Source organism: Rutidosis leptorrhynchoides, chromosome 11 (genome assembly GCF_046630445.1).
Source record: "Rutidosis leptorrhynchoides isolate AG116_Rl617_1_P2 chromosome 11, CSIRO_AGI_Rlap_v1, whole genome shotgun sequence".
NCBI lineage: Eukaryota > Viridiplantae > Streptophyta > Magnoliopsida > Asterales > Asteraceae > Rutidosis > Rutidosis leptorrhynchoides.
In genome coordinates this window covers 230,504,102-230,520,682 of record NC_092343.1, presented here as the reverse complement: position 1 = coordinate 230,520,682, position 16,581 = coordinate 230,504,102, and the positions used below count along the sequence as shown (strand labels likewise).

The 16,581-nt window shown below is 34.3% G+C and overlaps 1 protein-coding gene across 3 annotated transcripts; it reads right to left on the bottom strand.

The window, feature by feature from the left end:
* Window positions 1–2,947: 2,947 nt before the first annotated feature.
* LOC139876594 (phospho-N-acetylmuramoyl-pentapeptide-transferase homolog) lies at window positions 2,948–10,604 on the bottom strand. Of its 3 annotated transcripts, none has more exons than XM_071863933.1 (8): window positions 10,404–10,604; window positions 10,243–10,314; window positions 6,494–6,717; window positions 5,916–6,366; window positions 5,598–5,662; window positions 4,477–4,670; window positions 3,712–3,920; window positions 2,948–3,161 (listed from the first exon to the last, which is right to left on the bottom strand). In XM_071863933.1, exons 1-8 carry the CDS (start codon window positions 10,533–10,535, stop codon window positions 2,979–2,981), a joined length of 1,530 nt encoding a protein of 509 aa, XP_071720034.1. In that variant the 5' UTR covers window positions 10,536–10,604; the 3' UTR covers window positions 2,948–2,978. The 3 variants fall into 3 exon arrangements, with proteins under 3 accessions (XP_071720034.1, XP_071720035.1, XP_071720036.1); XM_071863934.1 differs by having other exon boundaries at window positions 6,494–6,706; window positions 10,404–10,535; XM_071863935.1 differs by lacking the exons at window positions 10,243–10,314; window positions 10,404–10,604 and adding an exon at window positions 6,819–8,297.
* Between the last annotated feature and the right edge of the window lie 5,977 nt (window positions 10,605–16,581).

The window sequence follows — 16,581 nt, the reverse complement described above, 5'->3', positions numbered from 1 at the left end:
GTAGTACTTGTATAGGATATTGGGTTTCTTTTGCAGGTGCTAGATGGAGTAAAGATTTCAAAATGTGATGTTCAAATTTGAGTCAAACGGTTATACAACGAATACACATTTTTGGACTGGAGCACGCACGGTCGAACCACGGTCGACCGTGTCAGTCACCGTGTGATAACGACTATTTTTTTAATCACACTATAAAAGACAAGCATTGAAGAGCAATTGAAGTTGACCCTCTTGCATATTTCAAAAGCTTATTTCCAGAGATCACAAGGGCTCTAATTACTACTCAAATGTGATCAAGCAAGAGAAGATTCTATGATCTTATAGATATAGAATTTAGTTTTTGTAAACTTACTAATCAAAATCATTTATCTTGTGAGTTTACTAAGTGTAATGTATGTCCTAGTATTATCTTAGGATCATCGTTACAAATTGTATAAGTCTTGTAACTTCAATTAGTAGAAGCATATGCTAGCTTAGTGATCTACTTCTTTAAAGGGACTTAGGAAGTTGATTAATCTTATTTGAAGATTAATACTTGTCCAAGGTGAAGACAAGTTGATCTAGGTTGGAGTTGATCTTTCAAAGGGATAGAAAGATTAGGTTCGTTGTCTACCAAAGAAGTTGAAGACTTGTAAATTGGATCTCCACCGGGTTTGGAGAAAAGTGCTTAGTGAAGCAAGAAATCCCAATTAGTGTAATCGGAGAGTGGATCAAGGTTATCCACCCAAACCACTATAAATCCTTGTGTCTATGTTCTTTACATTACTTTATTCATCATTTTGAACATACACATCACACACATCAAGTTTGAGTTGAATTGATTGATCATAGTTAATCGAATTTGGTGTTCAATCGAAAAAGTGTTAAAAACGTATTAAGTAGCTATTCACCCCCCTCTATTTACTTACAGTGTGAATGAGTCGAGTTATTTAAATTTGACTCGTTAAAGAGCTCGATTTGATTTGATCTTTGATTTCGAACACAAGCTTAATATATATATATATATATATATATATATATATATATATATATATATATATATATATATATATATATATATATATATATATATATATATATATATATATATATATATAGAGAGAGAGAGAGAGAAAGAGAGAGAGAGTAGAGGGATTAAATGAGAACCTTTTGTGTGTGAGAACCCTGAGAACTTCAAAATACACTGAAATTCGAGCAAAAAAAGTGGCGGACGAGCAAAAAAGTTGAAATTCGAGCAAAAAAGGGGAAAGTCGAACAAAAAAAAGGAGACCGAACAAAAAATGAAAGTCGAACAAAAATTGTTAAATTCGAACAAAAATGTGTTCTACATTTTTGAAAGTCGAACAAAAAAATGTAGAACACGTTGATATTCGAACAAAAAACGTGATATTCGAACAAAAATGTGTTCTACATTTTGGTAATTTGAACAAAAAAAAAATTCGTTCGTCCGTGTTTTTTTCGTTGCTCGAATTTCATGATTTTTGCTCGCGCGCCACTTTTTTTGCTCGAATTTTAGTGTATTTTTGAGTTCCTAGAGTTCTCACACTAAAAAGGTTATCACTGAATCCTCTCCCTATATAGTAGAGGGATCAAATGAGAACTTTTTTTGTGTGAGAACCCTGAGAACTCCACAAAACACCCAAATACACTGAAATTCGAACAAAAGAAGTGGCAGGCGAGGTAGAAACAAGGAATTCGAGCAAAAATGGGGAAATTCGTCAAAAAAAAGCGGGCAAACAAAAAAGTGGCGGACGAACAAAAAATGTGAAATTCGAACAAAAATTGTGAAATTCGAACAAAAATGTGTTCTACATTTTTGAAATTCGAACAAAAAAAATGTAGAACACATGATAGTCGAACAAAAATGTGTTCTACATTTTTGAAATTCGAAACAAAAAAAAAGGCGGGCGAACAAAAAAGTGGCGGACGAACAAAAATTGTGAAATTCGAACAAAAATGTGTTCTACATTTTTGAAATTCGAACAAAAAAATGTAGAACACACGATAGTCGAACAAAAATGTGTTCTACATTTTTGAAATTCAGAAAAAAAAATATTTGCTCGACTATGAAGTTTTGTTCGTCCGTGTTTTTGATTTTTGCTCGAATTTCCTTTTTTTTTTGCTCGCCCACCACTTTTATTGCTCGAATTTTAGTGTATTTAGAGTTCCTAGAGTTCTCACACTAAAAAAGTTCTCACTGGATCCTCGTACTATGTGTCATTATTTTTTCTATCGGCTCAATTTTTCTTTATTTTGTAATCGACACCAAGCACATAAAAATAATTTACTTGATGTATTTGCTAGAATCGATACCAAACATTTGTACTTTATTATTTACATCTTCATTTTTACTTGAATTTTTTAATTTAACGACACCACAAATAACTAAAAATTTAACTATTTTACTGAACGCTCGTGTATCGCACGTGTTTAAAGCTGAATAATCAATTACTCAGATCTTTTCAATTGTAGTTGCACTCTTTTACTCTAACAATAATGTTAATTTAGAAGTTGATAATAACTAATTGTTCAATTAATTTTTCATCGTACAGACTAAAAATATATACAAAGTGTATAACCAATTACTTAGATTATATGCTACTTTCACATATTAAGTTAGGAGTGTATAATAACAAATCTTTTAATTAATTTTTCATCAACCGTGCATCGCACGAGCTAAAAACATAATATTTATATATAGATATCAGCTTTTGCATTTTTAATACTTAATATATACACATATATTATGGCACCAGGGTATTTCTAAAATAAATAAATAAGTAAATAAATAAATAAATAAAAGAATCATATACCATGGTATTGAAATTGGATAATATGAGATATTTAGTGTGTACATCAACGCTAAAACTATTTGCACCAAACTGGGCTTAGTATCTAATTAAAAAATGTGACGAGAATGAGTAAGAATAGGCCATAGGCCATAGTCCATAGGCCATAATAATAATAATAATAATAAGCTATACAGAAATAAGACCTACATATCCAGCATACAGCATCAATATGCATGATATCATGTATGTGCCTGCAACGATAACAGGTTCTTTAATTCCACACGATTCAAGATGGTAATGCAAGGGAACCGCCTTGAACAAACGTCGCCCAACTCCATGCAGCCGTTTAGTGGTCTTGAAGTATGATACCTATTAAATTAGAATGCAGCAGAATTATGTAATAGATGGGCATGCATATAAATACATTGATGTAGATGCGTCAAAATGGGCGGGTCTGGATCGCATTTGGTGAAATGGGTCTCGAAAAACAGGTTTGGGTTTGGTTGAGCCTTCATATTTTCTCATTGAAATATGAATTATAAACAATCAATATCTTACATGCAACAAAATTTATTTGTCGATAGCATGTCCATTTAGCCATGTGATCCATGATTTTTGGGTTGTGGCCAAACAACCCAAGAACCTAAAATATTTACACCATTTGACCCGTTCCTTCAAACATGGATAAATTTGTCATTTTAATCAGATATATATAAAAGGACTATTCTAATGAGGCCATAAGAGATGTCGATAAGGTGCATAAAACTCTTGTACAGTTTAATAACCGAAATTTTAAATTGAATATATAACCGCTACGTACAAAAGTGTTATGCACCTTAACTACAACCCTAAGAACTGACATTAGAAAGAGGGGGGGGGGGGGGGGGGGGGGAAGGGAAGGTAAGATAGCAACTGATACCTGCAATACAACAGATAGTGCTTCCAACACAATGACTCCAGACGATATAAGCAACGGAAAAAACATTCCCGTTGAAGCAGCCATTGCAGCCAAGGCTCCACCCAACGCCAAAGTGCCAGTATCACCCATAAACACCGAAGCTTTGTACCGGTTATGAAAAAGGAAACCAACGCAAGCTCCGGCCATTGATGCTCCAAACACAGAAAGATCTGGTTTAAGTACAAACAAAACACACTTAACAAACCCTCATTTTAAAATCTTTTTTCAGTTTTCACTTGTTCTAATGAAGAAATCGTGGCCAAACAGAAAAAAGATACGATATGGATTATAACTTGTGAATCTCACACGACAAAAAGGCTACAGCCTGTTTTTTTATTTTATTCATAAACTCAAAAAAACTAACTTTCACGGAAGCTAAATACCATCTTAAATACTAGACTACATAACTAATAGAGGAAATAGATGAACATAAAATATATATTTGAAAAATCAAATCCTATCCTAATTGATTTCTAACTTTCTCACCACGTTGCAAAACTTCCAGAAGATTAATCCTAATCTTTTTATTAATACTCCAGCCCATTTTATTCAAAAACACTTCCAATTCAAATTCATATACTTCAGCCCACTTTGCTGTTAAATCAAACCACATTAACTGAGCCAATCTATGAAGCCCAGTTATTAATAAAATAGGCCCACCTGGATCATACGGATATGCATCACGTTCTGTATAAGATTTTTACATTATTACTGTAGTGTACGAACCTGAACATATTGGAAGGACTGCAATGGACATGCCTATAAATGAAAGAGCAGCGGTTCCTCCAGCTAACCCATCGAGACCATCGGTTAACTCCACGCCGTTAACCATTGACACGAAAGTTAATAAAGTCAGTAATAAATAAGAACCTCCCATGGAGATCAAGCCCAGTGGTAGAGGTAGAGGAACCACCATTTTACTACAAACAAAAAAAAAGCAATAAGCTAGGGTCAAACAGCAAGTCCCAGCTGATATCATAACACGTACCTCATCCAATTGTCCATTTGCATCCATTGATGCAGAACTCGGAATTACTCGGCGAGTACTCGGTCAAACTTAGTCAAACTCGACCAAAACTCGGGAGCACTTGGAAATTCAGCCAAATTGGTCAAAACTCAGTCAAAAAGGGGTCAAAGTCAAACTTGGTCAACATCCGAGTACAACCCGAGTTGCCGAGTACTCCCTAAAAAGTTCCGAAGGAGTACTCCCCGAGTAACAAGATAGAGTACTCCCAGAGTAACAAGATTCGCAAACTTGCTAGCATCACATTCATAATTTATAAACTATGATCATTAGAAAACAAATAAGAAAAAACACCAAACAAGTTGTAAATTGGGGACTTCATTTAATTTTTTTCCCCGAAAAGCTGGGGACTTCATTTTTATGTTCATGTATGCAGGCAAAGGGATTTTGATGAACAAGAATAGGTATAACTGAAGCCTGTTCAGTCAACAAAGATATTCGTCACTTGATATCTAACAATGAAAAAAGCATGACAAAACAAAAACTTCATCTGGGATTGTAATCTAAGGTTATTAGACTTCAGATAAGGGAAAAATCCATAGCATTCTTGGCTTCTCACTAAGTTTGTTACCACGCAGTAAATTTGTATATAAACAAAAACTTAAAACACTTGGGAAAATGTTTTCGCTTTAATTCATCCTAATTTCAGCATAAAAAATTCTCCGACTAACCATTGGGAATTAACCTATATCTGGGGAAGACGGGAAAAAAGTTCATAACAAGAATTGAATTCAAGAATAAGAGCAATTCACAGAATGTAGTATTTCACTTTAAGATTGACATCTAAGTAAGTTACCATTAAAATAGTTACAAGAAAGTATACATGCTGTACGGTGATGCTATATTCCTTGTACATAACCAAAAGCAGAACCATGCTCCAACAGCTACCTGTACATAAAAATTCATGCATTAGTATTGATTACAGAGACACAATTACTTCATTATAACCTAAATCTTTGACAAGTCATTTGAAAGGTTGCATGAATTACTCAATTGACCTTTTCAACTTTTTTGACCACTTCCCTATTTAACTTTATATTTTAATTTTACCAATTTAACCATTATGAGCTAAAACAAATCAGCTAGTTCATATGTCAATAGTTCGAAATGGTAACCTCTAAGAGCTATTTAAAACTCTTACCTCTAACATAATTCTTATCCATGGAGATAGGCCGATCCTCCGCCTTTTCACCAAACATAAAACGTCATCTATTAACCCAATAGCAGCAAATGCTATAGTTGCTATAGATGCTCCGGAAACTTCTATAGAAGAAAATCCAACTAATACTTCGGCCACAACTACACCAATAGGTATAAGAAACAATCCACCCATTGTGGTAGTTAGCTTCTTCTTCGACGAGTGCCTAGCTGGCCATTTACTGATAACCACTTGCATTTTTGATATACGAAATAACGGAACACATATATAGCCAGCACACGACACCAAAACTGCCGATACTATAAAAGGAAAAATTAAATGAAACGGTGGTAAAGGAAGCCTCACTATCCGCCACGCATGTGAATCCAAAAGTAGCAAAAGCACTATCAAAAATGTTACAAGCCCTATGTTGATAAAAATTCCATATTTAATCCTGCAATGCATAAATAGTAAATGTCACCATTTACTTTTGTACACAAATGGAGGATGGTTACTTACTGAATATGATTTTAAATATAACTCATCAAAATTACAATTTTTTTGGAAATTTATTATCTTACCTGTTTCGTCTATGAGATCTGCCCATCATTGTCAGCTTCTGAGCAGTCGCTGTTAAGACGTCATCAGGTTGACGATATCGCTCACTTGATGTTGGAATATCAACATCAGTGATTGGATTTAATATGATATCACCATCACTTTCTTCACCTTCACTTGAAGAAAAGGCGTATCCGATAGACCCATCACTGTCAATTCTATCATCTAGTGAAAAGCTAGACATGTCCTAAAAAACAATAAAATATTAGAAATTTAAGCCATTTAATCAACACGCATAGACGAATAATCAATATAATGAATAAGGTTGTAAAAGTTGCTAGTCCGGACCTTGTAGAGATTGATTGGTCAAGTCGACGGACTGGCCGGATGTTGACCAACTTTGAGTTGGACTATATTTGACTGATTTTGAACAAATAAATGTAGCTTTGACCGACCAAACGTTGACTGTTTTTACACAATTTTGACCCATTGATTATAGTTGACCAGCGTAGAAAGACCGTTGAACGACTTTGAGTGACTTGGGCCTAGTTGAGTGAGACTATTCCCAATCGGCTGATTTAAACAACCCTAATTACCAGCAAGATGATCATGATTGTGTACGTCAAACTCCAACAAAATCTCTGATGACATTCAATTATTCTCTCGTGAACACAAGTAAAAGAAAAGAAAGAGAGTCCAGACCTTGTAGGACTAATCAGCCAAATCTAATACTATCGAGGACTAATTAGTAAATCGGGGCCTAATTCAAAATTTTAAAACTTCACATTCCTTTTGTGGATTCTAGAAGAAATGAATGTAGAAGCCATGCCAACTAATTAGAAAATCAGAATCTAGAAAGGCCAATTTTTTTTTAATTAATGCTCCCAGTTTGTACTTTTATAGATAGTTTTATTTATTTATTTATTATAGTGTATCACCTCCACCTTTCCTAAATAATCACTTCTCTAATAAACTTTTAAGATTGGTGGAGGTGTTCTAACTTTCATAAAAAATATAGCGTTAATGTGACGTTATGAGCAAATCTATCTCCACCAAACTTAATGGAACAAATCAGATAAGCAAGATGAGTTACACTCGCCGTATCATGGATTAACACTAACATTTGAACATCCTACCAAAAACAGAAACATGAGTTACAAGTAAGGTAAAAAGAATTTGCTCATTTCACCTAACCCACTACAGATTTTTCATGAATAGACCTAATCAATGTATCAGAATGGGTAGCCTACTAAGACCATTCTCACCCATGACGCCCTTCTTCTGATTAACATAATAATGCCACATCAGCGCCACAACATCATTTCCTTCTCATTTCTTCCTATCAGTAAATCATCACATATCACCCCCATGGTTTTAAAAAACGTTCGAGGCGTACGCCTCGAGGTGCGCCTCAGTGCGTTTTTCGATTTTTCCGTTTCAAAACGTACTCCTCAAAGTCTAATTAAAACGTACGCCTCAAATGGGAGAGGCGGTGCGATTTTTTACGCCTCACTGGTTACAAAAAAAACGTACGCCTCATGAAAATAAAACAAATTGATGGTTTTAGGGTTACTTGGTTTTAATAAAAGCATACAATTCGCTGGAATTGATTAGTTTCTTCGAAATTCTTAGCTGGTAGTAGTGTCAGAAAAAGCTTGATCGACATTTGAAGTGCAAGAACTCCAAAAGTCTGCGTGGCTGCTTTCAATTTAGGGTTGAAGGCTTTTAATTTAGGGTTGAAAGATGTTGCTTACCTTTTTATCACTGTACGTATTATTTAACTTATATTTTCCCCCCTCAATTTAATTTTCATACATTTTAACCCCGTAAGTTGAATTGTCATCTTAAACTCATTATTAAATAGATACAATTTAACCCCTACAATTAAAAAAATATTTATATCTAATATTTATACATATATATATATATTAAAAAATATAGATTTGAGAGACACTTATGGACAAGATGATGGAAATAGTATAATGAACTTATAACTTTTTATGTATTTTTTAACTCTGCCTCGAACGTACGCCTTGGTTCGCCTCGAGGCGTACGCCTCGCCTCACAAAGGGAAAACGCCTCGAGGCGCGTTTTCGTTTTTTAAAACCTTGATCACCCCAACCATCACACCCTTCCTCAACCACTATAAAATAAATTAATTATTTAAATCATAGTACAAATCTAAAACTAAAAGGTACAAGTAATTTAAACCAAGACATCCGCGATGAATTATGCTTAATTATGACAAAACGATTGGCTAGAAAAGTTTGGCTAAACATTGGCTAGGTGCTGCCAATGGTGCCAATTTTTAGCATGAGTGATTGGCGATAGTGTAGCAGGTTTAACAAGTACATAGGGAGTGCTCTAAAAAGGCAAAGACAGACCAGCAAGCTTAGTTTAAATATAATAAGTGCCACAAATGAGAATGAATAGCTAATACGGTTTTTCAAGTATGTAAATTGCTTGGGTAATATAAAAATGACCAAGATTGAATACAAGTGAGCTTAATACCTACACACAATAAAAAAGTAGGTAGTTTTGAGATGAATATCACTTTTAAATCTAGGAAGAACACGTTTCCAGGTTACTTATTAACACATCACTCTACAAAACTTCATACCAAGTACTTAACCTTTGTTTTGTTAACTAAACAGAGGATATTGTTCGAGAAACCAGCTCAAGCTATGCAATAGCTTGCTAAATAAACTTTGAACCAGACTTGTAGCCTCATGTGGGTGTTAGAAATTACTTTGCATGATTCATGAATCTGTTTACTTCAACCCTAAACAAGGAATTCGATAAGGAGAACAGGAACTGGAAAATGTCATATATCATGATAATATATCATGATTCAAAAAACGATATAGTTCAACCCTAGACTATTACTCTACAGGTAGTTTTCCTTCCATATTGTAAACAATGGTTTAGTCTATAGGCATTTGTATTATCCAAGTTTACTGAAGGGTGAAAGGCCATACTAAAGAATATAAGTTTTTATCAAAGTAACTATAACCAAAAATTTGAAACTTAATATTTCATTGTTGTAGATGATTAATGGAAGGAGATCTAGATGTTGTTTCCACCACTACTATAAAGATCAGAACCTGAAGCTGACTTGTAGATGCTATATTTATAGTATTTAGAATTCTTGAAATCTAATTCATCAATTATTATTGCCTCTTTATTCACTGAATATAGGAAAAGAAGGTTCCGGATACAAATCGATGGCATAGTATATCCACTCCAATTTTCACTAAAGCTTCATATCTCTAACTAAATTACACAGCTTCCCATTTGCATCAATAGCATTCCATGCTCATTACAAATTTCATAATATTAAAAGTTCATACGAATCTTGATGATTTCACCGTTTCGACTCGTAAAACTATTACAGATGTTCATTTCAATTAAGGCTTCCAAACTAAATGTCGAAACTCATGTATACATCAACTTCTGTACGAGTCAGCAACAAAGAACATGCTCGTTTTACCTATCCCCTAAATTCAAATAGTTGAGTAGTCACTCTTTTCAATTGTTCGATATTATAAAATTTTAACAGAGCACTCAGCTAGTAAAAGTGCAAATAAGCAGACTAGGTTTAAATACAATCGGTGAAACAAAACAATATAAGACCTACTTAATTAGCATTATTAATAACTTCAAATAATTATTTCATACAGTTCAATAGGCATATGAGAAACACAATTTCAAAAGGAATAAATATGAAATTAGAAAGTAATAAGTATGAAATTAGGTTAAACAGCATACGTACCCAATCCATAGAAGCAACAATAAGAAACCTATCTCTTGATCCATATTTCTGTATCCTCGAAAAAGCCGATAACTGTACAAATATTGAACAAAAATAAACAAATTAATTCATATGCAACTTATAGATCTGATTGTGATTGCAGTAAGCATGAGATTGGTTACCTTGTAGTTATCGAAATGTGAAGGAGGACAGTATTTAAATGGAAAAGTATTGAATTGTTGAGATGGAATGGAAGGGTTTTGAAAACCTAATTTAAACCCTATCTGAGGGAAATTAACGGAATAGGATCGCATGATTGAATGAATGACTGGTAGATTAGTTACAGATAAATGAAGAATAATATGTGATGTATATATATATATATATATATATATATATATATATATATATATATATATATATATTCAAGTGCAAACACCGAGAGAGATGAAAAACATTGGGAAGAAGAGAGTTTGCATTGGGGTTATCGGTGGGTTTCTTAAACCTTACTTTTACCGTTCCTATTCCAAATTTCCAATTGCTACGAGACTTGCATTTTCTGAAACATGGAATATGAAATACTCCTAAACGAAAGATGAGTGCATGAGTTGTACTGTGGTTCAGCGGTTCGTGGCTGCCTTCTTTAGAGAAGGTCAGAAGTTCGACCTCTGTTGACTACATATTAACTCACAATTCCATCCATGTCATTAAGTTCCACCCATAACACATTTCCTACATCGCGTTGGGGGTAAAGGGGATAGGGGTTTTACCGTCCATGCCTCGTATGGGATTGGTGCGGGTTTTCTCTTGGACACGCAGTTGGGGGCGGGTATAACTATGTAGGAGATGAACGCGTATGTGGTTAAGCCCCCTTTGGTGATCCTAACAGCTGTCCAAAAAAAAATATGAGTGCACGTTTTCATGTATTTTAGTCAATAGTCAATTCAATTAAGACAAAATTGATCAAATCGTTTGTGTTCACACATTTTATCTCTTTTCGTCTCTCCCAATTGTCATAAATCATCATAAACATGCATAAATCGATAAGCTACATCGCCACGTGTCCACCCTATATGTATGAAATTGTAGAAGTAACAAATCCTAGGTTTGGATGGTTATAGTTATTGGCTTTATCAAAAAGTATTGAGACGTAATCAAATAGAACTTGTTATCCATTTCGAAAGCAGAATCTGAGTTTTTGTTGCCTAAAGGTGCATCTTCTGCATTCATAACTTTAATTCTTAAAGTTGTTAATCATTTGTTCGTTAAAGATTTTAGACATATTTCGTTAATCAGCTCTAAATACAAGATTATCACTAAAATCTTGACTAGTCGATTGGCCAAAGTGATTTATTAATGCAGAGGAGGCAACATTCATAGCTGCGTGGCGAATTATGGATGGGCCATTAACTTTGAGCGAGACCATGGATTGGTATAAGAGGAAACATGAAAAGTTTATGATTTTCACAGTGAACTTCGAGAAAGTGTATGACTCAATTAGTTGGGAGTACTTGAACTTCATGATGTCAAATTTTAGTTTCGGTTTGATTTAGCATTGTTGATTTTCATGTGTCTTAAATCGACCAGAACCTCTGTCATTATAAATGGTAGCCCGACAAGTGAGTCTGAAATCAAAAGTGTCCTTCGTCAAAGGGTTTCGCTTAGTTCATGTTTATTTCTACTTGTTTTGAAAGTGTTACATCTGAAATTGAAGGAGAGTGTGAATTTTGTTCACATTCAAGAGGCTCGAGTCGGGGTGGACAATATCTTGGTGTCTCATTTATATTACGCAGATGATGCGGTAGTTTTTACGGAATGGAATATGCAAAATTTCAATCATATAATAGAGGTTTTTGATTCGTTTTATGGCCAATCTGGTTTAAAACTAAATATCAACAAATTCCATTTATTTGGTGTGGGTGTTCTAAAAGTGGATATCGATAATTTTGTTTGAGTCAAAGATTACGCAAAGGGTACGTTTCCTTTTACCTATTTGGGTCATCCGTTGGGCACTAATATGAATTTAATCGCGAGTTGGGATCCCCTTATACCTCGGTTTAGGAAAAAGTTGTCGGGTGGAAAGCTTCTATGTTGTCTATTGGTGGTAGACTTACACTTATTAAATCTATGTTGGAAAGTTTGGGAATTTATTATTTATCGCTATTTTAATGTCCTGAGCTCATCCTTAATGATCTTGAAAATATTTGTAAAGGTACGTTTTCTGATTTAATTCATAATTTAGAGCTTGAATGACGATAGCAATATGTATGTATGTATGTATGTATGTATGTATGTATGTATATGACGTGTATGAATATTAATAATGATGATGATATGAATCTAATGTTAAAGATCAATATGAATTACAACATCGGGTCAAAATTTATTAAGTGTAAGTTTGTTATAAAGTAATGGAATTGGTTACAAGTTTGAGGGTGTTTGGTTAAGTGTGTGAGGATAAAGGTGTAAGGGAGTGAACTGAATGGGGCTAGCTTAACAAGGTAGGGGATGGTGACTATATAAATAGTCTCATAGTCTGTACACTTTAAGGTATTAGGGGAAAATCATATCAATAATATTGAACCTAATAATATCCTTGCAGATTTCTTTGGGGTTCCTCTAGTGATCAGAAAAGAATGCATTGGGTTAGATGTGAGCTTATTTTGTCTTCGTTGGAGAAAGGAGGTTTGGGTATTAGTTCGTTGAGAACTTTTAATTTGGATTTAATCTTTAATTGGATCTGAATGTTCGTTAAGTTCTCGATTCGAATTGGGCTTTGGTTATCATGTAAGACCCAAATGTTTATTGTATATAGAGTATTTATGGTGTACATTAAGTGTGTGAAGCGTGGAACAAATTATACACTGGCAGGCTGTTCTGACCTCTGTGCGCGCCGCGCAAGGTCAGTGGTGTGCGCCGCGCACATCACCTGGGACAGATTTCTTGTCTTTTTCTAATTTGAGTTAAATGAGGGGCTTTTTGGTCATTTCACTTGAGGACGGATCTGTGGCCATATCAGCTGGTTTGGATCCAACTTTGGATCATTTTCACATCCATTCAACACTCTCATCCATTCTTAGAGAGAGAGATTTCTAGAGAGAGATTTGGGGTTTTGAAGAAGAAGAAGCTTGAATCGATTTAAAGCTCAAGTGTTAAAGTTGTTCACCTCGTTCCTAGCTATGTTTTGGTTGTTGTGGTAAGTTCTAACTCCGAATTTCATTATTTGATTTGATATTCAAGTTAGGGTTTGAACTTGGTTTGTTGAGAAACCCATCTAAACTCTTGAAGTGAGTTTATTATTGCTAGTAATCGGGTTTATTGTTGTTGGTGGTGGGTTTTAGGTTGGAAATTGATATTGCACATTTTTCATATATTTATCATGGCAATATCCGTCATTATTAGTCCGTTCGGATACGGTTTTGGTTATTATTCGCGATTATTTAGAGGATTATGGTTTTGAGAGGCGAGAAGATCTTTTGTACGCTTTTTAGATCATTTTGAGGTATGTTCTATGTTATTTCATCAGTGGTGCCTTAATATGAAGTTGCAAGTTGGTTCTGGGCATTTTATGGTGAAAAATTAAGAAGGAATCTGTGCACGTGTTAAGCCGCGGCGCGGCTTTGGAGCCCGCGGCGCGGGTTATAGCTGAATTTGAGGGTCGAGCATATTGTAACAAGGAGGAGTGTTGGCAAGAGTTAAGCCGCGGCGCGGCTTGCCAGGCCGCGGCGCGGGTCGACACTGGGTCGGTTTTTGGAACTATAAATAGGGAAATTAAACCCTAACTTTTTAACACTTTTTATCCAGACGAATTCCAGCAGCTTTGAGGCGATTTTTGGTGACTTTTGGGGAATCCCAACATCATTTAATCAATTCAATCATTCCGAGAACGCGTTTCGATTCGTCAATCGTTCAAGATCACGATTTCAACTAGGTTTAATTCTTATCAAACATAATGAATTATGTTAATTGTTTATTTATGATTTTGTTTTCAGCCATGATTGTTGGCTAAGTTTTCAATGCTTGTCTAGATTAATAATCGAGGTTTTGGATGTTATGATTTATGATTTATTAATTTATGCATGTTTATTTCAATAGTTTGAATAAAAGATCGATTCTTATTGATGTTTAACTTTATGAACTTGATTGATTAGTGTATTTGTTTGATAAAGAGAACTCTTGTTGATTTAAAACACTAGTTTACCATTGATTTGTCTTAATTGATTATTTGCTAAACCGGACCAAGGGGGTAAATTAAGTTTAAACGGTTAGACGATATAGGGGTGAATTGTGTAGAGCGAACGCAAAGGCAATTGTTATTCAAATCTATGATCTAGTTAATTAATTAGTCACAAACGAAAAGGTCTTAGGTACCAGGGAACCCTACATCTAGTAATTCTAGTTTGAGTACTTGCTAAAGAGAACTCTTGGCGGGTCGACTGAGTAATTTGCATGTATTAAGTTTTAAATCGGGCTAAAGTATAAAAACATCCAATTCCGAGGGTAAAAGGTCTAGACGAGCATTTTCATTTCATTTTATATCAAAACTATCTTAATTGCTTTCTTGTTTTAATTTTTATAAATCTAAAATCCAAAAATATTGTTTTTAATTTTCAAATCAAAGCTTGATTTGGCTAATCGTTAAATAGCCACAAAATCATTATCTCGTACTTTCAACTTTAATAGATTAACTTAGTTTATTTCCATTAGTTGCAATCTTAATTCTCACTTTAAACTGCCCTTAGAACGATTCGGATTTACCAACTTTATACTATTGCACGATCGGGTACACTGCCCGTTAGTGTGTAGTAACCTTTAAACCAGAATTTTCCAGAGATAATTTATATACTAGATTTTACACATCAGAAACCGACTTGGCCATGATTAGGACTTAAAAATTGGGTATAATCACTAGTGTTAGTGATTATGGAAGTGTTGAAACCCATTTGGGGGTATTTGGTTGACAAATTTTGAAATGGGTTAAAATTAGGGTTTATGTGTCAATTTGGGCAAGATAAGTGTTTAACACTTATGATTGGGCGTAATTGGTGTATTAGGATCATTCTCACTTATGTTAGTGATTATTGGTTAGTTTGGGCGCGGTTTGAGCTCGGATGTGCATTTGGGTCGAAATTGCACTAAGTGTCATTTTGGGTTGGTTTATAAATCCACCCTAATTGTGTTGTTGTTATGTGATAAATGGAATAGGTACATTTCATTGGCGATTGCGGATTTTGGTTTTGCATCCATCAAGATTTTAAGGTGAGTGTCAATATACTATGTGCATATGTATGTGTAGGATGGGTGTGGGTTGGGAGAAGTGAACCTCGGCTATAGAGCTCACTTCACATATAGGTGGATTTGATGGACTTGCGTGATCAAGCATATTTTCACGAGGTCAAGGTGAACTTATGCTTGAGTGCATAGTAGGGTTTAAGGACTAACAACATTCGGACCTCCGACACTTAGTCGTGGATAACCCACATCGGTATCGTTTCGATTCCGATAGGGTTGCCAATTTGAGAGTCCACCAACAACCTAGCATACGAGATTGAGTGGCCCAAAGACATGAAGGTTTTATATTTTGAGACATACCTGAAAGTCTTAGAGATCGTATGAAGCTTTGTTCGTACGACGAAGATTTGTATGCTGTGGTTTACGTATAAGTGAAACGAATGAATGTGTATGTTTTAGGGTTTATGAGCTATGTATTTATAGGCTCATGAATTAGGGTTTTGGTGGAATCCCTTCCCTAATTAAATGCAATCTTATCCCAACTAACTTTCGTTATTTAAGGAAAAGAATCCGAATTGATTATACCGTACTGATGTGGTAGCGGAGTGGTATAAAATAGTTATTAATTTTAGCAGAAAATACTATTAAATACGATACAATTTTACACAAGATATTTATTTATTTAGAGAACGGATATACTTAAACCTTGCTACAACACTTATAGGCAGTGTACCTAATCGTACAGTAGTGTAGTTTTTAGTAAGTCCGGTTCGTTCCACAGGGAATCTTTTTAAACAAAGCTTAACGCTATATTAGTTTACTTTTATAAAAATACAAATATATATATATAAGTAATATTATTATTATAAAGGTGGGTTTTTACCGTTTAATGACCGGTTTGTCGATTTTAAAACTTTAGTCGCAGTTAAAACCAAATGTAAAATATTAAAAATAAATACAAGACTTAAATTAAAGCATAAAGTAAATAACGATAATGAAATTGCGAATAATAAAAGTGCGATAAAATAAACTTGCGATAATTAAAAAGTACGATAATTAAAAGTGCAATTAAATACAATAACAATAAATAAAAATGCGATAATTAGAAGTGCAATTAAATATAAAATA